Source organism: Manduca sexta, chromosome 1 (assembly GCF_014839805.1).
Source record: "Manduca sexta isolate Smith_Timp_Sample1 chromosome 1, JHU_Msex_v1.0, whole genome shotgun sequence".
Classification (NCBI taxonomy): Eukaryota; Metazoa; Arthropoda; class Insecta; order Lepidoptera; family Sphingidae; genus Manduca; species Manduca sexta.
Window position 1 is genome coordinate 1,932,231 of NC_051115.1, and position 23,322 is coordinate 1,955,552.

Below are 23,322 nucleotides of genomic sequence, written 5' to 3' on the forward strand. Positions count from 1 at the left end.
AGATAGTGTACATAAAATGCGGCCTGAGGCAGGAGAACGTTTGCCGAGCCCACTAATTAATAATATTTCACTTTTACCTCACCTTGAGTTAAAAGAATTTTTATGTGCAACATATATTAATATATCGTAATATATTTTTAATAACGTTCATTGGAATTTGTTATTTAATAGACGTTAATGTGGTAACCGGTAAGTGATAGCGTCTTTGTCGGTCCATTGGTCTTTTCAGTCGTGAGTATTTGAGTTCGATTTCCGGTAAATTTGTGTCGAAATTTTGTTTTATGAAAGAAATTTACATTGGGATGAAAATACCTGCACATTTTTTTTATTGCTTTGAATGACGAGACGAGCTTTCCATTTGTTGATAATAAGCGACACGACCGCCCATAAACAGTAGAAACACGCAACACCTTGAATTACAAAGTATTGTTTGGTATTCAGCGCTCGCCAACCTGAGACGTGAGTTGTTAAGTCTTATTATGTCCTGTAGTTACACTGGCTACAATGTCCTTTAAACCGGAACAGAACAGTAATTACACAATGCTGCTTGACAGAAATAGACATTGTGGGGGTACCTACCCAGGCGGACTCTCATATATGAGAGACTAACCAGTAAAGTGTGTAAATGTATTTCGAGATTTTGTTTTGTGAGAGAACTAAATTGGAGTAAAAACACATGCGCATATTATCCTCCAAATTAGGTGCAACTAATGTAATCACAGTACGTTTTTAACCGTCCCATGATGTGATAGGTGGTGATTGGAGAGTCTAAGACCATATCGACGGTTGAAAGGCTAATTATCTTAAGCGACGTTTTTTGCAGCACTAAGTTTCATACATATTTAAAACCAGCACTTTTTTCTGTTTTTTTTTTTTTAACTTATTTCAAATTTTTCGAAAAATATGTCGCTTAATTCATTTAGCTTTTCAACCGTCGATATCACATCCGCCATAAATTCTGATCACAGTAACGTATACAAATTTGATTTTCCCTACTTAAGTGTTGAGCATATAGGACTCTATTAATGATGTTTAATTATTTGGAAATACAAAACATTGTTACTCGATCAGGAAATCGAATCTACAACCATACGAATCAAAGTATGCATAAAATCTAAACCAGCCATATCGATAAACTATACTTGGCAAACTCTCAAGATAAACATGTCGATATTAATTATCATAACACTAGTGACGTAACGCGTGCTCTTCCGCCATTGTTGTGATAACGTGAAGTGAGAACAGTGTGTCATCTTCGCACACTGACTTACATATTAATGATGTCACTAGTGCGATCGTATTCGCGAAGTGCGAATTACATTCGAAGCGTTTCGCGTTCGCCTTTTTTATTGAAAATAAATAATTTATTTGAACCTATAAAATGTTGTACATTATTTAGATTTGGTTAATATTAACTCTACCATTAGTTTGTAACTAGACTGTCTTGGTGGCGTAGTTGTACTGCTTGCGCGGTACGGCAGCGCTCTGTGGTCCTGGGTTCGAATCCCGGGTCGGGCAGTGATATTTGGGTTCTTTTGCTCAGTATCAGCCCTGAGTCTGGAATTTGTGCCCGATATGGCGATAGGCTCCCCCCCTATCATGGGACGGAACACACTTGGCGAGTGAGTGCTCTGGTTGCGCCTCTGCATACTTCAAGGATAAATGCGTAATGTGTGTATGTATTACTTCGGAAGGCAGTTATAACCAAAGAGCAGGCAATACAGATAAAAAATATGTTTTTTTTAATTATTGTTTAGTGCAGTTATTGCCTTAGTAGGTAGAGGAGTGGCAGGTCTGATGGTAAGCTTATCGCCCGTGGACTATTAGCCGAACTCGATCTTTGTATATGGGCAAAGACTTGCCAAGATGCCTGGGGCGACGTGAATTCATTGACCTACTTAAGTATTTGAAATGTAATAAAAATTTAATGTTTTTAAAATGTATTTACGATTAACCTTTATTGTCCTTCACATAAATCTGACTTTATCCACTCTTGTTTCTATGTCCAGTCAATTATTCAATGGAACGCGCCTTTCGAAGTAAGATCCATCACTATAGGACTTGGTTTCAAAATGAGAGTTCGGAAGCTACTCCTTGATAGTTTGGCAGAATCTCTCCTATAATTTCAGTTAATATTATACATGTTTTATATTATTTATGTATGTGAGTAAGTATCTCTCATTGTGTGCACCTACCTTCTTCAGTCTCTGCACCACCTTAAGGTTGACTGGCAGAAAGTGCCTTCGGCATTAAGTCCTTTAAACTCTTAGTACATAAAGTGTAATAAATAAATAAAAAAACTTAATAATTTTATTATGGAGTAAGCACACAGCTCATCTGTTGTCGAGAAAACTTTAATGATCATGTTTGAAGTCAGTTGGGCCACTAATATGAGTTCAGCGGTTCGCATGTTGAGTAATAATGCACTAGTAATATGATTTCTTGCGTTAACGCGAATTTTAGCCTTCTAAACGCTACGACATAGTTGTTAGATTTTATAGCGATTTTACATTTAAATTTGCTCCCGACGTCTCTAAACTTTGCAGCCTTCATGGTATAATTGTAAAATGATGGTAGATATTGTAACGTTGACTTTTCGGACGACCTACACCTGAGTCCGCCATGTGATGATAAAGGCAGCAAAGTCTTCGTAGCGTCGGGGGAAAACTAAAGTATTAACCGCGAGAAAATCCAAAAATTAGTATTACTTCGATGGATTAGCAATGTCATGGGGGATAGCCAGCCGCACTTTGTACGGCCGCTATCCGGACTAATTCTACCAGCACAAATCGGCATACATCATTTCCGTACATACTCCATACAAGGTATCATCTCAATTCGCATACGTAGCCATTGAGTACGTCACGGCGTGCGTTGTTAGCATGTAAATCGTATGTTGCGCAATCGATGACCTTCGGTGTCGTCTCCCCGCACCGCTACACCCGCCTTGTTATATCACGAAACGTCTTCGGACTTATCTCGCGTCTGCCGTGATTTCGTCTAGTTTAGATCGAAATTTTGATTGAGATTCATGGTTATGGGCTCCTTTTTCCGTACTTAGCCTGTAAAATAGTCGGGCCGTTGCCACGTGCATGCCGGCTACAAAGCAAGCCAGCCTAACTCCGTCCAGAAGCGCAGGATCTTCCTGGTGTCTCTACAGGTTTCTCGGAGTGAAGCCTGTTGATTGAGGTATGATGTTTTGATTGATGGTAAACACAGAAGTTAAAGAGTATGCATGTCCAAGAGCCAGGGTAATACGCCTTTTCTCGTTATCAGGGGTAGACAGTGGTATAACAGAGACTTTCCCGCCCTCACACCCACCACTACAACTCCTGTAAGCCTGGATCAGCAGTGGCATTGTATGACACGGAAGCTCGCCGAGTCTAAAACTAAATTGTCCTTATCCCGCAACGAAACTAATCAATTAGAAGTATAGGTAGGAGTTGGAAATATTAATTGTCCACTTCCCTCCATAGTAAAGCGGGAGACAAAATTATGAACAGTGGTATAATAGTCATATTTCGCCAGGTATGTGCGGTCCCTGTAACAGGAGCCCAGGAGGTGACCCTATAGCCATTTACTGGGCATAATTCTAGATACCAGAGTCGCAAACTATCAGTTTGACCGACTCGGGATTGGAGATCTTGCCTCTGCCTGTTTAAGCTTCGGTTTAATCTAATAGTTTTATGTGTAAAATAATAAATAATTTTAGGAGATACAATCATGACATAGATTTTATTAAAGAGAATGACAATCATTTTTTATATTCCATTTTTATATAATAATATATTTCGTAATTCGATGACAAGCAGCCAGTACGTCAGTTTCGATTTAAAAAGTTTTTATTCATATTATGGCTGCAACACTGCCCCCAGCCGTTGAAAGCTTGCTTTCAACCCCGAAGTTTCTTTAGAGGAGGGGACAAATCTTCGAGACAGCTCTTCTTATTACGCTACCTGCAGTCCGTATGTCAGCCACCCTGCAGATATTATCAGTACCAGGGTGTAGTGCTATGATTCGGCCCATCTTCCATTTAATTGGTGGTAAATTGTCGTCCTTGATGATGACAAGGGCGTCGATTTTAAATGATAATCTTTGCCACTCTGCCATTTGACTCTTTCTGAAGTTCTGAAATGTACTCTTTGCACCATCTCACCCAGAAATGTTGCCTGAGTTGCTCGATCCTTTGATGCCGAGTCAGGTGGTCATAAGAGCAGTCCCGCAAGTTTTGAACAGGTAGTGAAGTAACTGGTCTTCCGATTAAAAAATGTCCTGGAGTAAGCGGCAGCAAATCTTCAGCGTCTGATGACAGCGGAGTGAGCGGTCGAGAATTTAAAACTGCCTCTATTTGGATTAAGGTGGAGTTTAGCTCCTCATAAGTTAAGTGACAATTGCCCAGCACTCTAACTAAATGATGTTTAGTGGATTTAACACCCGCCTCCCAAAGACCACCAAAATGTGGGGCGTAGGCAGGAATAAAGTGGAAATTGATTCCATCATGAGCCGCATCTTCAGCTAAGGAGTTACAATTGCGCTTAAGGAATGTAGAGATCATTATAGGCTCCTACAAATGATGTCCCATTGTCTGAATAAATATGAAGAGGCTTTCCTCTTCGGGACATAAACCTACGCAAAGCCTGTAAGTAGTTGCTGCTCGTTAAATCGCCCACTAATTCTAAATGTATGGCTTTAGTCGTAAAGCACACAAAAATTACAATGTAAACTTTCATTAGTTTACATCCACGACCTTGACGATTAACCGATGTTATGGGACCCGCGTAGTCAACGCCTACACTTTGAAAAGGAAAGTCAGCTGGTGACAATCTGTTTGATGGCAAATTGCCCATTTGTGTTTGAACAACTTGTCCCTTAAAACGTTGACAGCGAACGCACTGACGATAGCATAATCTGGCTAAGTTGCGACCACCCAAAGGCCAGTAAGTTTCTCTTATTGTAGCCAATAATAATTGGGGACCTGCATGCATTAATTTTCGATGCTCATATTTAAATAAAAGTTTTGTAAAATGATGAGTGGACTGTAATAAAATTGGATGTTTTTCTCAAAAGAATATTCTGAATGATGCAATCTACCTCCTAAACGGATGATTTTATTTTCATCCAGAAAACATTAAACTTAAGAAGTCGATTTTTATGAGGTAATTTTTGATTATTTAATAATAAATCATATTCATAAAATGATTCCTTTTGTGATTGAATAATAATTAAATTGAGTGAATCCTGCAGTTCGTGAGCGGATAAATATTCACTATTAATTGACTGGCCCTTACACCTTTTAATGAATCGAAACATAAAACAAACCGCTCGTTGTAACCTTATAAAATTTGAAAAACGCTCAAAATTAATCAAACCGTTGTCAAAATGTTTGTCGTTATAAATGTTATGAAAACAAACATGTGATTTGAGTTCGGGTAAAGCGTGTAAAGTTTCTTCAATGAAAGGCCATGACATGCTGTCTTTTCGTAAGAAAGAAGGACCAGACCACCACAAATCCAATGAGTGCATAGTGGTAGCTTCAACCCCTCGTGAGATGAAATCCGCAGGATTATCATGTGTGGAAACATGTCTCCACGTACACAAACTAGTTGTGTCTAAAATTTCTGAGATGCGGTTACGAACAAAAGTATTTAATTTTATAGGAAGCATTTTTAGCTAACCTAATACTACCATGGAATCGGTCCAAAAAACTACATTCGATGCTTGAGTTCGAAGTGACATAGTAACTTTTTTATATAAACGAGCGCCAATCACGGCAGCGCAAAGCTCTAGCCTCGGTATAGTCAGACATTTGATCGGACTAACGCGACTCTTGGCCATTAAAAGACGGACATCGACTTCACCTTTCGCATTGATACTACGCACATATAAACAAGCACCATAAGCGCGTTCTGACGCATCGGTAAAAATATGAAATTCCATGTGCTTATACGCATCAATAACAACACGGCGAGATCGTCAAATCATTAAGTGCTGGTAAGGCTTTGATCAATGACGTCCAAGCGGCAATGACCTCAGTGGACAACCGTTCATCCCATGTAAGTTTTTCAAGCCATAGCTTTTGAAGTAACATTTTCATACGAATGACACAAGGCGATAATAAACCTAAAGGATCAAATATTCGCGCAATAACTGATAAAATGTCACGTTTTGTATTTTCGACCTTCTCAGGGACGTTAATAGGAAAGCATAACGTATCTGTTTGCGTTTGCCAGCTAAGACCTAAAGTCTTATTTATCATGTCACCCTCTATATTTAGACTAGGCAGTGACTGGCCAGACTGGGTCGAAACTAAGGCAGGTTCGTTAGACTTCCACTTCCTTAACGGCATGCAAGCGGAAGCAAGAGCATTAGTTACCTGATCACGCAACATATAAGCTTCATCAAGTTGATCTGCACCGGTCAAAAGGTCATCGACATAAAAATCATGTTGAATGATTTCTGCAACCCGCGGATCTTTACATTCAAGCCCAACTTGTTTGAGGCATCTTGTTGCGAGAAATGGAGCACTCGCCGTACCATATGTTACGGTATTTAAATTGTAAACCTTGAAAGAACTAGCTTCATCATCACGCCAAATTATTTTTAACAGATGCCTATCTAATGGATGTATTGACATTTGTCTATACATCTTTTCTACGTCTGCCGAAAGTACATATTTGTACATCCTAAATCTGAGAAGTATCGATGTTAAATCGTCTTGAACGGTAGGCCCCACCATCTGTATTTGGTTTAAAGAAATCCCTGATGTGGTAGGAGCACTAGCGTTAAATACTACGCGTAGTTTCGTGGTAGTACTACTTTCTCGTAGTACGCCATGATGCGGTATAAAATATGACACGTTATCTTCTTCAACTTGACACTCCGACATGTGTCCTAAAGAAATATACTCTGACAAAGTCTTTGTACATTTTGTCGAGTGATGGATTTTTCCTATTTCTACGCTCTATGGCTAAAAAGCATCGTTTTGCACGATGAAATGAATCACCTAAAGTATCAGAAGATACTTTCAGCGGAATTCTAACGCAGAACCGACCGTTTTCTAAACGTGTCGTATTCTTAACAAAATGTTCTTCACAAAGTGCTTCTTCAACTGAATAAGTGGATGACTCATGCTGGCTTATTTCTTCTATTTGCCAAAACAGCGATAATTGAGTTTGTAAGTTATCTAATTGTGAAGATTTGTCATTAGCAATGGTTACAAAATTGCATTTGACAGGTTGATTAAACTTATTAGCTAAACCGGTATTAATTGGGCCACTGACTACCCAACCAAGTCTAGTTTCAAATAAAATAGGCTGGTGATTCCCTAATACGATTCTTTCTGATCCTAGTAAATTCCAGAATACATCAGCTCCTAATATCATGTCTATCGGTGCTGGAGTGTGATAATACGGATCAGCTAAAGGTATATCTGTTGGTATATTTAAATGCATCTGCCTATGAGGCACATTATCGGTAATTGTCGGCAAAACCAAACATAATAAATTATCACAATAAGATTCGCATAGTGACTTAATACGAACACGACACAATTTCTCTACTTGTGACAGTAAATTATTAATGCCTTGTATAGATTTATTAGTATATTTAGATGGTATATTTAATTGCTTAAACAGTTTTTCTGACATTATACACGACGAACTGCCTGAGTCAAGAAGAGCACGTGCAATGTGTTCTTTATTATTATTATCGTAACATCTGATTAAAGCAGTCGACAGAAGAATGTCGGGCAAGTTGCTTGTATGCGAATGTGCAGTAAGATTTGCCGACAGTGCAACTGAGTGAGCGTTAGGGGTGACAGCACAGTCCTCGGCGCCCGCGGATGGGGACACTTCGGATCGTTCACTACCAATCGAGCGATGCTTTGATTTATTGTTAATATGTTTTGACTTATAATTCGTGTTATGAATCAGCGTATGATGTTTATAATTGCAAACTTTACACCCTGATCGTTTGCAATTTTTAGGATAGTGCCCGCGATGAAAACAGTTATAACAAACTTTATATTTAGGCAAAACTGACATTCTCTCGTCAATGCTCAATGCTAGAAATTGTGGACAAGTACTAAGGTAATGATCTCCATTACATTCCGGACAAAGAAAACTTATGAGATGATGAGTTAATATTATCGCTCAAAGACACCATAGACTTAAGTTTCGCATTATGCTTTGTCGGAATGTCAGGTGTTTTTAGTTTTAGAAAGCTGAGCGCGTTCTAATGTCTCAATAAAGTCTGCACGTTCTTGCATAAACTCCATAAACTGCTTAATAAGAATGGACTTAGATTTGTCAAGTCGCTTTTATACACTTCCCACTCACGAAATGTCCTTGCATCTAATTTGTGACTAAATAAATGAATTAACAATGTGTCCCAGCTATTAACAGGTTCGCCTAATTTCTCACAAGCTCGAATATGTTTAATAATTTGGTCTATCATAGATTTCAAATTGTTTGATGACTCTTTCATTAGTGGATCGAGGTCAATAATTGCCGAAACATGGTTTTGAAGCTACAAACGTTTGTTGTCAAACCTACCACATATAAGATCCCACGCCAGTGAGTAATTTTCAGCACTAAAATCCACTGATTGGATAACATCAGCAGCTGACCCTCCAATGATGTCTTTAAATAATGAAATTTATTAATTTCGTCGATGTCGTCATCTTTGTGGATTAAACTAATGAAAGTATCCCGAAATGCGAGCCAATTTTCATATGAACCTGAAAATATTGGTAAATTGATAGTGGGCAATTGGGCGACCTTACGCTTTGAACTACTGTTTGTTGTTTTGAAATCATCTTCATCCGCTTTCGTAACAGTTAGCCTATTCTTTGCCTGGGCAAATCGTGCATAGTATTCCGATTCAAAAGCAGATCTTTCAATTAATTCTTCATCTAAGTTATCAGATAAACATTCAAGCTGAGTTTGAATATCATTAAATTGGTCAAACAATTCTCCTAACCTATCGACGCGCAATTGTAACTCCAATACCTGGTCGGGGTTCAGTTCCGAATCCGTCAACTGGGATAAGTAGGTCGCAAAATTGTTAATCGAGCTTTACAGCTGCCTCGTTTCCGCCGAAGAACTTTGATGTCGGTCATTTTAGGAGACGAGTGCTGCAGTCCTGCAACTTTACATAAGTAAATTATAATTAAAACACATAAAACTATAGTTAGTAATTACAATATTATGGTGGTAAGTAACAACTCTTGAAATAACACTAACCTTTTACAATGTTAACAATAATAGGTCAGCTTACCATTACCTCAGTACATATTAATCGAGAGTGCTGGGTAAAAATAATTAATAAAATAGCGTTACTCCACCGTCCAATATTATATTATTCTGATTCCTTATTTATCCGGCTCGACATGGACCATGTTTAAGCTTCGGTTTAATCTAATAGTTTTATGTGTAAATAATAAATAATTTTAGGAGATACAATCATGACATAGATTTTATTAAAGAGAATGACAATCATTTTTTATATTCCATTTTTATATAATAATATATTTCGTAATTCGATGACAAGCAGCCAGTACGTCAGTTTCGATTTAAAAAGTTTTTATTCATATTATGGCTGCAACACTGCCCATTAATCATATCGTGCACGCAAAACAACTACACCAAGGAGGCTGTAATCAGAGTAATAATAGCATCAAAAACTCGTTGTTAAGGTTTTAATTTTAACACTGCTAAGGTTTTGGGTAATGAAAATGTTTAAAGGACCCTTTTCTTCATACACTTCACTTGAAATAATGCAACGTCGATATTAGCCGAAGTATTGTTGATCGATTCCAATAATAATTGTCAAGAATTAGCTGTAAACGAATATACGTGAACAAATGTATTGCATCTTACCTAGTGCAAGCATCAAACATATGCACTTACTTATAAAAATTTCGCCAATCTATGTTTAGTTAAAACACAAATTTACTTGATCAGTATAAGTGAAAACCCGCCATCTTGCCTCTTAAGGCTTAAAACTAAGAAACCGGCGATGTTTTTTTACAGCTATTTAAGCAATTCTTAACGCTAAAAGAAGTTTATAAGTAAGACTGATGAATAATAGAGAAAACAATGACATTCGTGAAGGAAATAAATGAAGCAATGGAAAAGGGGTTTTATCATAGTATCATTTACTTGACCGCGTGTAAGTGGGCGAGATCGCGGTCAATGTACTGCGCTGTGTAAAGTTAAAGGGAGAAAACACATTTATGCTGAGATTTATACGCTACAAGAGTCAAACTTGACTTTGCAAAACTGTGCCGAAGGATGATGTTTGATTTGATAATCTTAGATAACCAGTGTAAGCTTAAGTACAAAATTCTTTAGCCTTTGGAAGTCAATTAGTGAACGTACGCCTCTCCAAAAGGTTTGTAGATCAGTTAAAAGTAGCTTGCATCCAACAGATTCCTGCTACCTATGATTTGAAAATACCTATACTCTGTTAAATTTTAGTCTAAAAACAGAAAAGCAATAGCTATTATGTGATCGATTTAAAATCCAGTCAAAATGCACAAGATTAATCATAGTTTCTTCAACATCGTATTATATTTAAACGTCAAGAAACACGATATAAAAACCGATACGAACAAGCGACCTTTCGTTTCTCGTCCGGTTATTAGCCCGCGACGCTTCGAATTTATAATTATTTTCACAAACTCTGGTGTATATTCTTTCCTTGTACACGGCAAAATGAAGAAAATTTACGTCAACAAAGTCAACACGTTTTTACGTTATTTATTCAAAGCATTATCATTCACGTGGAGAACATTTCACTCTCATAACCTATATCTATTGAAACGATAATTTTGTAATCGCGTTACATAATTGGACATAACTGTGCGGACGTAGTTCAACGTTCGCGTTCGCTTTCAAAACGTTCGAATTCGAATTTGGAACGTCGCACGCCCATCACTAGGCGAATTCGAATATTTATGGATTTTTAATTGTATTCTTTGTTCAAAAATGTCATGTGATTGGAACTAACTAACAATATTAATAATCGTGTGGCCTTGACGCCTCGGTGAACGGGACTGTTCGTGCGAGCGAGATGGATGTATGTAAATAGCGCGCGTTAGAGCGAGTCAGTGAATGATAGAAAGAAAAAAACGCAGATATCTGATTACGCGTCGGTTGAGCGGTGCAGCGACGCGACAAGGACGCGAGATGCGTTGTTTTATAGAGCGAGTGAGACGGGTATACCGGTGCGGGCGCGCAAAACGCAACGTGGTTACATTTTTGAGGTTATGTGACATTATATCGATTGATTTGTCGCCACGCGGGCACACGTTGTGCGCGGTTGGCAACGCGTCAGCGTGTTTTTTTTTTATTTTTTTGAAATTCGAATCGCGTAAACGACATCTTTATGTCCATGACTTGACGTAAACAGATAATAAAATGATTTATTGCAATTGATTGCATAATTATAAAAGTATTATAATCGTTGATAATTCATTTAAATAATAACCTATTTAGGAATATGCTTTTTGATTCATTGGCCTTTTGTTTTTTTTTTTAATAAGTTTTAGAAATTTGGAAATATAACTCAACGTTATTTTTGAAACCAAATTAGACCGATGCATATTTTTGGGTTATTTCGACAGTATTCTATAACACCTAGTGCGAGTGGAATGGACAGACTTCTTGAGGGTTGCAGATTCGAATCCAGCCTTCTACCTGGCGAAGAAATTCCTACCCGCATTGACACGATGTTTCAAATACGGATATCGTTAGCAATGGTCAGTGGCGTAGCTAGGCATGGGCGAGGTGGGCCCCGCACTTAAAGGGGCCTCATGAGGCCTACAGAGGCCACCAGATATAAAGAAAATTTTATTGGGTAATTTCATTTATTTATTTATTTATTAAACTTTATTGTAAACCATGGATAAAAATAATGTAACAAGAAAAGAGAAAATAGTACAAATGGCGGTGATATCGCACAAGGCAATCTCTTACAGACAACCATGGGATGGATATAAGAGAAAACGAAATAATAAGGGGCAGCATAAGGTGTACGAAGGGATTCTTGGGAACGAAAATATAGAGGCCTCGCTGATGCGATTTCGCCCATGTCTATATTAGTCCACACTACGCTACAGGCAATTAAATCCTCATGATTATTGTTATCAGTAATTATTGATCCGTCTAAATGACGTTTTACAGTCAAATTCGTTCACTCAACGCTCAAAACTGACTATAATAATGATTGTTTATGTTTACGCGAATGTTATCCATTGAAATGTAAGTATTTTTCGGTATTTTATCGCTGTTTTCAAAAGACACGAGCTCATTCTGCGTAGATTAAACCGAAGACGTTTAACAAATAGACGCGTCAGACACTAACAAAATGGCACATAACAACGGCGCACTATTTACTATAGTCACATACCTGTACATATAATTACAAATTGGCTCGATGAGGGAATAAAAAGATGCAGCATACATTCGTTAGAAAAGGATATATACCTAGTCTTGCCATAAATATTGTAATAAAGAAAAAAGAAAATTGTTAACTGCAAATAACATTTATTACTTTTACAGTGTGTCAGTTTAATACATAAATATAAAACAATTAAAAATATAAAAAGCTTATTCGAAGTGGTCTCCATTGGCTGCAATACAGTCCTTTAAACGATGAGGCCAGTTATCAATAGAAGCACGCACTCTTTCCATGGGAAAATTCTTCACTGCCAATCGTATAGATTGTTTTAGGGACTCCAAATTATCATGGCGTTTAGAGCAAGCTGTACTCTCTAAAACTGACCACAAATCATAATCCAGCGGATTAAGATCGGGACTAGACGACGGCCAGTCTTCAGCTCTGATGAAGTCCGAAACGTTCGATTCCAACCAAGACTGCGTGGACCGAGCTTTATGACCCGGCGCCGAGTCTTGCTGGAAGGACCATACTTGGTTATTGAACATGGTGATGTTAAGGGGCTTAACTACCTTCTCAAGAATGGTATCTTGATACACTTGTGCCGATGTTTTGATACCTTTTCACAAAAATATGGCTCAGTCACTCCTTCATAGCTAACACCCCACCAAACCATCACTGAAGTCGGATAATGTCCACGTTGCACTCTGTCGACTAATTGGGAAGCTTCCTTAGAGCTTTGAGCATAAATACGGTCATTTTGTTTGTTAAAATGTTGCTCAATTGTAAAAATTTTCTCATCCGTAAACAAAATTTTTCTGTGACCTCCCTTTGCGTACCGCTTCAGTAGTTGTTTCGATTTTACCACCCTATTCTTCTTTAAATTATCAGTTAAGAAATGGCCAGTGCGTCTCTTATAGGCTGCAAGTCCTAAGTCATCTTTTAAAATACGCGACATGGTTCTAGGTGCTATCTTCATTTCCCGAGATAAAATCTTTTGCTTTCGGACAGGATTTCTTCGAATTCTTTCCCTTACTGCTTTGACCACCTTTTTCGTACGAACACTACGTGGACGGCCAGATCTTTTCTGTCACAAACAGAGGAGGTCTCATTGTACCTATTAATAGCCCGGTACACAAACATTTTACTAATACCAAGTGTATGGAGAGTTTTAAAAATTGCATTTGGCTCCATACCTACTTTGTGTAATGCTATCACAGCGATTCGGTTCTCTTTATCACCCCACACCATTTTAATATCGCAAAATATTTTACAATGTATTGGCGCCAAAATGAGAAAACACAATGAACAATCGTATAAAAATGACAGATTCGAAATTCAAATGTAATATTTTTTTATAATTAAGTGTAACAGTATTTATGGCCAGACTAAGTATACATCGACAGTTACGTAACAACGTTAGTGCCGCACGCTCATTGGCTGTCAAGTCGGGCAATTACCTTACATTCGTCTTGCCAGTATTGAGCTCGGACAACGTATCTATGTAATAAAAACATCTTAGGACTGGACCGTCAACGGCTCAAAAAAAAACTTGTGTACTCAATTGTAATATGTAGGTAGATATTGTAACTGACTTTTGACGACCATGAATGTCTTCGAAACGTCGGGAGAAAATTGTAATTTAGTTTTATCTCAATGTCTAGCATTCGCGTAAACACAAGAAATCATTATATAACAATTTGGTTCAGGTTTTAGTGAAGCAATTTCACAGTTTATTTTACCGTTGGGTTTGAATGTCCATTGTGTTGCTAGTTTAAACGCAAGAGTTATAAGAAATTTATCGAAGGCTAGTAATAAATTGTATTGATTGACAGTGGCGATGGCGTAGTTGGGAACGAAACGGTTTGGCAGGACAAAGGTGCAGGTTCGATACCCAATGTCATAGTTAAAGTTACGTGTGTGCCGATTGTGGCTTTATGGGTGAATGATGCTCGTGAAGTAACTTTGATTGCTGGTGGTAGGATATATTTTATATCCGCCCGAATAGCGACCGCCGTACACAAGATGTTAAAACCCGCCATAGTGGCTCACGAGTGTCGCGTTCCGGGATCAGCCTGTGTATATTCCAACAGGCATAATTGTGTCGACTGATGGGTAATCATCTCTCGTAAGTAACTGGCATAATTGTAGGCATAATTGTATTGACTGTCGAGTGGTTATCATCTCTCGTAACTATCTGGACCCCACTCCATTAATAATCGGGTGCAGTGGAGTTACATTGCCGCGATATTTAAAATCGATACTGAAAATCGAGCGCTGCAGTATCGGACGGGCATGTACTCCTCCGCCGCGCCTGTCTTTCTGAAGGCGATAAACTCCCAAAACTACTCAACGAATAGGGGACCGGCCTATGCTTGATTTTGTACATTATTCTATATGTAATGGTTAATAATACGAAAAAGAAGCACTGCTGCGAAAACTGCATAAATATTGGTTAAAAAATGAGCGAGCAATTCATATTTAAAATATGGTAACGTGCAGAAGTGGGTGCGATGTGGGGATATCGCTTCATCTCTTTCTTTTGCACGCGTCGTAATTCCCGATGACGTCACATGTGGGTATTTCGTCTCTTTTCTGTTTCTTGTTAATTACCCCTTACACCGAAATTCAAAGACTTTTATAACTTGTTGATTTTTTACCGGATTTCAATAATTCCTTCTGTGTTATAATTTATATTATGTAAATATTTGATAATAGTAAAGAACAAAAATGAGTCCGGTACCCTATTGCGATGAAATTTGGTATGCAGATAGTGTCGTATTCTACAGACGTGTTGTTAGTTTTAGACTCATTATTAGACTGTACTCATTATATTAATACTATAAATTACATAACTTCTTTACTAAGTACACAATAGATTAAGAACCTGGAAAGGGCATAAGTTTATTATCCCGTTAAAATATAAAGCGGGACTTTCATCCCGGAAAAGTCTCACGGGGGCGAAGCCACGAGCAAAATCTAATAACTAATAATTAAAAAAACCTCTCAAGTCTCCAAATTGTCTACGATGTACTTGCTGAAAAAGCTAGTTTTGCAATTCGGCGGGGAGTCGAACATTAAGTTTCCCGTCTCGCCGCTGCATTCACAACGCAATAAGAATTTGATAGTGGACAAAGCATGCGAATTAATGCAGAGTTGTCTTGGGTCAGTGATTGGATCAGTGCCCAATGTTTGAGCGTGGCACGTCTGTTGTTGATTGACTACAGTGTAATAATATCGGTCTTGCATTATCATACTGCAAAGAATTTACTTACTGGTAGCGGCGATAGCCTAGTTGGGTGTGGAACGGCCTGCCAAGACGAATGTCCGCAGGTTCAAATCGCAAGGGCACACACCTCTGACTTTTCTAAAATCATGTGTGTATTCTTTGTGAATTTATCGTTCGCTTTAACGGTGAAGGAAAACATCGTGAGGAAACCTGTATACCTGAGAAATTCTTTATTAGGAATTTTCGAGGGTGTGTGAAGTCTACCAATCCGCACTACAGCGTGGTGGACTAATGCCTAATCTATCAGTAGTAGAGGAGGCTCGTGCTCAACAGTGGGACAGTATATAATACAGGGCTGGTATTATTATTATTATGTTTGTATATGCCTGGATGTCGACCGTACACACGGTGTTAAACCATAGTGGCGAAATGTCCATATAACTCGATTCCAACAGGATTCCCTTTCGTAACTTATCTATAATATAAAAATGAATAGTTGAATGTTGAAGCTTATGCTTATGAATGTTGCCTATAAATCACTAGGATTTGTTATAAGAAATGGTAAAGAATTTAAGAATAAATCTACTACCCTAATGTTGTATAACAGTTATGTAAGAAGCAGATTGGAATATTGTAGTGGTGTGTGGAGTCCAGTTTATAAAGTTCATTGTGATCGGATTGAGAGAATACAAAAAAAGTTATTAAGACATTTAGCTTATAGATTTAGGCCAGCCAAACATGTCAAAACTTACACTGATAAAATTAAATACTTTGAAATGCAAACTTTGAAAGACAGACGTGATCAACTTAGTTTGATGCTTTTGTATAAAATAGTCAACGGTGATATAGATTGTCCACCTCTTCTCAATAAATTCTCTCTTAATGTACCTACTAAAATCCCTAGATATCCACGTCCCTTATTTAATTGTAGATTCAGCCGAACTAACCTTGGTAGCCACTCGCCTGTCCCTCGCTTATCCCGATTATATAACCGAATTGTAGAAAAATCTGATTGTATTGACATATTTAACGACTCGCTTCCTATCTTCAAAAAGAAAATATTGAACTCGCTTGTTGAAACCTAAATTTAGTTTTGTATTCAGTCTTATATTTAGAATATACTGCACTTATGGTGCAGCCAATTGTTAATTGTTATGTATTTAAAATGTTCATGCTGTGACAGCCTGTAATTGAAACAGCACTGCAGAAATTACTTACCGAATTCTTAAAAAAAAACTATGTAAGGTGTATGTTTTGTTGGCTGTTCAAATAAATAAATAAATCTCGAGAGCAGCTGAACCGATTTCGCTAATTCTTTTTTTATAATATTCCTTGAAGTACGAGGATGGTTTTACGAAGAGAATATTGGATTTTCCTACTCAGTATCAGCCCGGAGTCTGGAATTTGTGCCCGATATGGCGATAGGCTCGCCCCCTATCACATGGCATGGAACACACACGTTAAATGCACCAGTTGCGCCTCTGCCGACACTGGATAAAAAGGCGTGAGTGTGAGAGCGTCTCGGGATCAGCCTGTGTAATGTATATATCAGGATTCAAATAAGCCGGCATTATGACTGGCGAGGGAGGTCCTCTAGTCCTTACTTAACTTGGGCTGCAATATACTCGACATCAGTTAGATGTATTTTGCTAGGGAAATTGTTTCACTTCTGAGCTTTGCTATTTGGTAGGGTTTAGCTTTGTCTACCACGCTGTGATGCGATTCAGTAGTCGTACTTGTGCAGGTTACTTATTTTTTTTTCTGCTGCCACAGTAAGCATGATCATTCAGTTGTATAACATAAATACAGGAAATTCATAACGTCTTGAAGTAGATGAATGATGCATACCTATTTAAACCTTAAACTCTTCTAGCTTCAATTCTCAAAATAATCTCTAACACCATAATAAAACTTAATGATACAAAAGCTTATTGAAATGTTAACTACTTCTAGCGAAACTTGCAAAATGATATCCACAACAGCCTAACTAAACTATAAGTGCCAGTGTCAAAACAGTGTCGAAAATGGTACATTGTGTGTAAGTGTTTGAGTGCAAAATGACGGCTGGTGTGACAGCGCGGCGAAAAGCGCGCGCGCGCAGGAGCTGGGCGAAAGTGGAGAACGAGGCTCAGGTAACCTTGTTGGTGCAAGCTTTGTTGTACTCCTTACACCTGGTCAAGAAACTGGTTAATTATCTTTACCACAAAATAAACACATGGAGTGTGTGTTCACGAGCAAAAAGGTCTTCTGTATGTAGGCAATAGTCATTCGTTGACTGTATTTACACACCTGATGTGTCTTTAAAATCGCAATGCTAGTACGAGTGCATATAATGAGGGTGTCAAAAAAAGATCTCTGGCTTAATTATTAAATGTATATCTCCTTGTCCGCAGGCGTCAGACTTCACCGACATTGGCGATTGGCCGACGCTTGGCGCTGTGGCAGCTTCGAGATGTCACTCCACACCACCACACGATGCGGACTCCTCGCATCACAACGGCAACGCGGTAAGGGGTTTGTTATTGGCCAATCATGTCATCTCAAAGTTACAAGAGAAGTGTCACGTGGTACTACGTATTTTTTTTTTGCTTTGAATGACGAGACGAGCTTGCCTTTTGTCGGATGGTAAGCGATACGACCGATAAACAGTAGAAACATCTAACATATTGAATTACAAAGTAGTGTTTGGTATTCCACTGCGCTCGCCATCCTGAGACATGAGAAGTTACACTAGTTACACTAAAAATGTCCTGCAAACCGAAACACAACCGTGACTACATACAGCTGCTTGACAGAAATAGACATTGCGGTGGTATCTACCCAGGCAGACTCTCACATTCGAGAGACCTACCACAAGTCTGTATGGTATTGCTACTGTTTATGGTTGTTTCGCTTGGCACCAGGCGAGCAACAAGCTCGTCTTGTCGTTCAAAGGTATATGTTTTAAACCTATCTGAAAGTGCTGACGCGGTGACAGCTTGATTAACGACATGCCAACAGTCTATCGCAAAATATTAACCTGAAAATGAAGGTAGGCGTTACACCTACATTAATATCAGCCCTGTATTATATATTGTCCCACTGCTGAGCGCGGGCCTCCTCTACTACTGTGAGGGATTAGGCCTTAGTCCACCACGCTGGCCTAGTGTGGGTTGGTAGACTTCAGACACCTTCGAAAATTCCTATAGAGAATTTCCCAGGTATGCAGCTTTGCTCACGATGATTTCCTTCACCGTTAAAGCAAGCGATAATTCACAAAGAATGCACACATAATCTTTTAGAAAGTTGAGAGGTCTGGAACCTGCGGACATTCGTCTCGGCAGTCCGTTCCACAACCAATTAGGCTATCGCCGCTTTTACACCTTCATTGCATTTTATTTATTTATAAAATAGACACACGAGCAGCATATACATTAGCAAAATTACAGGAAATGACAATATTTCTGATGCACATGCCTGTTGAAGGTAGGTACAGCGGTCACAAAACATGAGACAATAAATTAGCAAATAAATTTAAATTAGCAAACAGTGGTAAATTACACACAACTGACTAAACTAAAATTGCATACTATTATTAACAAATTTTCCAAGGTATTACCAACACACGATGAAAATTGGCTAATTGAGCCTCACCTACGCAGTTAAAGGGCGCGAGTTTCACATGAACTTTCCACTTTACAGGATCAGGAACGGAAGCCGTTGGAGGAGCACCATCCCCAGCATCAGCACAATCAGCCGAAGGTTGAGAAGGTGGAGCCTACTCAAAACCACCACGGGCACAACGACAAACACCACGACAAGGCTAAGAATTCAGGTGGGTCCTGAACTTCATCATAATATCAGCCCCGTATATACTATTCTACTATGGTTCTCTATTGAGAGGCTTTGGTTGAATCCGCCACGATGTATTCCGGAGTTCACATATCGAAATTTTTTATAGAGAACTCTTAGGTTTGCAGATAGTCTATCCCCCTTATTCATAGACGTTATTTATCTAAGGACGGAGCATTGCTGTAATAACAAGTCTGTTTCTCAGCTTTGTTTATCTGACAGCCAACTAGGTTCAAGTTGTATCTCAATATTAGCCAATCACAACGGCCCTATGTGTACGCACTGCGAAGGCTGCCATGCCGTCAGCACTGAGAAACAGACTTGTTATCACAGCAATGCTCCGTCTTTCGATAAATAACGTCTATGAATAAGGAGATAAATCTTTTTGGCATGATTTAATGAGACCCGAGACGAATTTTGATCTGATATATTCTATGTCCTCTGTGACCAGTAGAATTGTGGTCTCCGATAGTGGTTAAAGCCGCAACCACTGGTTGAAGTTTACTGGTGGTAGGTCTCTCATATGTGAGAGTCCGCCTGGGTAGATCTATTTATATATCATTAAAAAAGTATTGTTTGGCATTCCACTGCGCTCGCCATCCTGAGACATGAGATGTTAATTATTATGTCCAGTAGTTACACTGGCTACAATGTGCAAACCGGAACACACCAGTGACTACACACTGCTTGACAGAAATAGACATTGTTGTGGTACCTATCCAGGACTCTCACATATGAGAGGCCCACCACTAATATCACTGTTTATATTGTCAAAATTTAATTTATTTGTACCATAAATGATCGAAGAGTTAAATAACACGATTAAGCAAAACTCAAAAATCGATTCGGCAACGCGTTACCTTCAAAACCGGTCGTATTGCGAACTCAAAAAACGAACACCTTGAACTTTTCGTTTGTACCTGGAGCGTCTTGCGCGATTTATAATTTATTATTAGAATATACGTAATAATTTCATCTAAATATATGTAATCTGGCGTTCCGTACAATCATCTGTACTGCAATCCGCTCATCTCACTTTAGGTAGTATTACATCTGGCGTTACGTACTCACTGTGTTCGACTCATCTGTACTGCAATCCGTACACTGTGATTCGATTTCAACATTGACAGCTTGTGGTTATGTACGGAGTGGTGCTCATGATGTAGGAACTCGAGGTTAAGTGTAAACCTGGATGTGAATAAAAAATATAAGTCAAATTAGTAAAATTATTTGTTCAAATGAATAAATAGGTTATAACCAATGACGTTTTAGGTTATAACATTGACGTTTTGGTTGCCATACGGCCTATTTACAAAACCAGGACTGATGATTATGGATGCGCGTAGTCGTAGCGAATTAACAAACTAACCATTACTGTATTTGTCGGCACGCGGGACGGAACTATTAGAACATTTCAACATCATATAATACTTTTTTTTTTATTGCATTGAATGACGAGACGAGCTTTCCGTTCGTCTGATGGTAAGCGATACGACCGCCCATAAACAGTAGAAACATCAACACCTTGAATTACAAAGTATTGTTTGGTATTCCACTGCGCTCGCCATGAGACATGAGATGTTAAGTCTCATTATCTCCAGTAGTTACACTGGTTACAATGTCCTTCAAACCGGAACACAACAGTGACTACACACTGCTGCTTGACAGAAATAGACATTGCGGTGGTACCTACCCAGGACTCTCACATATGAGAAACCTACCATCAGTAATGACACTTATATGTAATATTGTTTCAACTCCTTTCCAGGCGCGGGCAAGGGTGGCAGCAAATCGGGCAAGCACAAATGGGTGCCCCTGGACATAGACGTGAAAGCAGCTAGACCTGGCAAGCACGGACCTCCGCATGGCGCCAGGCCTGATAATGGTGAGTGTGTTCAGACCATACGTTTGGTCTTAATTTGGTCTCTTAGGTCCTTTTTTGTTACGTAAAATTCGTTAGTTTAGGCTTTTTTTTAATGCAGTATACAAGCAATTTTAGACTACATGTTTGATATTAATTTGGTCTCTTAGGTCCTTTTTTGTTATCTAAAACTCGTTTGTTTAAGCGATTTTGTTTTTGTGATCCGGTATACGAGCAAATTCAGGCTAAACGTTTGGTCTTAATTTGGTCTCTTAGGTCCTTCTTTGTTTTATAAAAGTCGTTTGTTTAAGCGTTTTTTTTTCATCCGGCATACAAGCAAATGATTTTTCGGGTGATAATCATTAAACCAGAATAATTACGTTCTGTCGTAATTAGGTTATTAGAAGTTAATTTTATCATTATTTTCACTTTCAATGAAGTACAAAATATATTTTTTTTTTTACATAATTTTACTTCTTACTAATATTATAGATGCGAAAGTTAGAAGTTAATACAATTTCTTTTTTAATTTGTTTGAATTAAACATGTATTGCACATGGTTTCAAAATTCGCTTGATCCACCTACTGGCATCTTTGGCCTAGTGCTAGTACAGTCGGTCCCAAATCATGAGAACGCGTGTTCGAAACCTAATGAAAACTTCGAAGTTTATAGTTTAATAATTTGTACTACTAATAAAACAATTAATAACCAGTATTTTTAAATTGATTTGGATTCGAACCTATTTTCTTAAACACCCGTAATTTAGGCCTCGCTTCTTTAAATATAAAGATTTCGGGTTACGCAATACGGGGAAATTGAAATGTTCTTGAATTGTATATCGGAGAATATACATTGATTCTTCGAATATATTTGAGAACTACAATTTACTTTTAAATTATTTTTTACATCCTCTTTGTATATGAAATGAACTTTACCCAAATATTATGAGTAAGCAATATGGCAGTTGGTTAAACGACATGAAATCAGCTGTTTTTTTTTTTATCGAACCCCGTAGTCATCACCGGGGTATATTGGAATCCCCCGTCTTAACGACTGCAGGGTCCTGGAGGAAAGTTGGGACGGAAGTTTGGGGGAAGGATAACGAATCCTCTTAGGATGGGAGAGGAGAAGGCTAGGAACTGTTCACGAGCCCTTATATGTCTCAATGTGAATTGGCAACCATGAGGTATACACTTAACTGTGTGCCTAGGGCCGCGACAAATGTCCCCGCGTGCAGGCGTGCGTGTGTGGAGAGCGAGCGCACACGAATAGTGGAACGTCCTATGCTTGATTTTGTACACTATTCTATATGTTATGGTTAATAATACGAGAAAGAAGCACTCCTGCGAAAACTACATAAAAAAATTGTTAAAATATGAGCGAGTAATTCATATTTCAAATATTGTAATATGCAGAAGTGAGCTCGTTGTGGGGATATCGCTTCATCTCTTTCTTTCGCACGCGTCGTAATTCCCGATGTCGTCAGATGTGGTTATTTCGTCTCTTTTCTGTTTCTTGTTGTTTACTACTTCCACCGAAATTCATAGACTTATAACTTGTTGGTTTTTTACCGGATTTTAATAATTCTGTGTTATAATTTCTATAACGTAAATATTTGATAATAGTGAAGAACAAAAACGAGTTTGGTACCTTATCGCCTCGGTGTGGTACGAGCTGTTATCTCGTCCATATCAATGATGTTATAATGAACCTCCTCCAGACACGGTATCGCTGAACGGCGAGGAGCGCTCGCGCGGCTCAGGTCGAGCGAGGGGCGCGGGGCGCGGCGGCGCGCGGGGCGGAGCGCGGCGGCCGACCGCACGTCCAGCCTCCGCGCTGCCCTCGCTGCCGGCGCACCACCACCACCACGTGTTCCACCACCACGAGTTCGCGCACCACCACGACTTGGCGCAGGTGAATGTCTTGTGCTAAAATACATAGTCCTGGAACGAATGTATTGGGTTATAGTTGAGATAAAAAAAATAATATTTGCAACACCTT

The 23,322-nt window shown here is 38.7% G+C and overlaps 1 protein-coding gene across 8 annotated transcripts in view; it reads left to right on the forward strand.

Annotated features, from left to right (window-relative positions):
* Positions 1-23,322, forward strand: part of LOC115454429 (la-related protein 1) — a 105,102-nt gene that overhangs the window by 54,888 nt on the left and 26,892 nt on the right. For 4 of the 8 annotated variants that reach the window (XM_037447646.1, XM_037447634.1, XM_037447652.1 and 1 more), the window contains exons 2-6: positions 17,582-17,760; positions 18,022-18,135; positions 19,310-19,442; positions 21,228-21,344; positions 23,042-23,235. In XM_037447646.1, the coding sequence (XP_037303543.1) occupies positions 17,686-17,760; positions 18,022-18,135; positions 19,310-19,442; positions 21,228-21,344; positions 23,042-23,235 (633 nt within the window). In that variant the 5' untranslated portion in view covers positions 17,582-17,685. The remainder of the gene's footprint in view (positions 1-17,581; positions 17,761-18,021; positions 18,136-19,309; positions 19,443-21,227; positions 21,345-23,041; positions 23,236-23,322) is intronic. The other 4 variants (XM_037447618.1, XM_037447619.1, XM_037447630.1 and 1 more) reach the window with 1 other exon arrangement.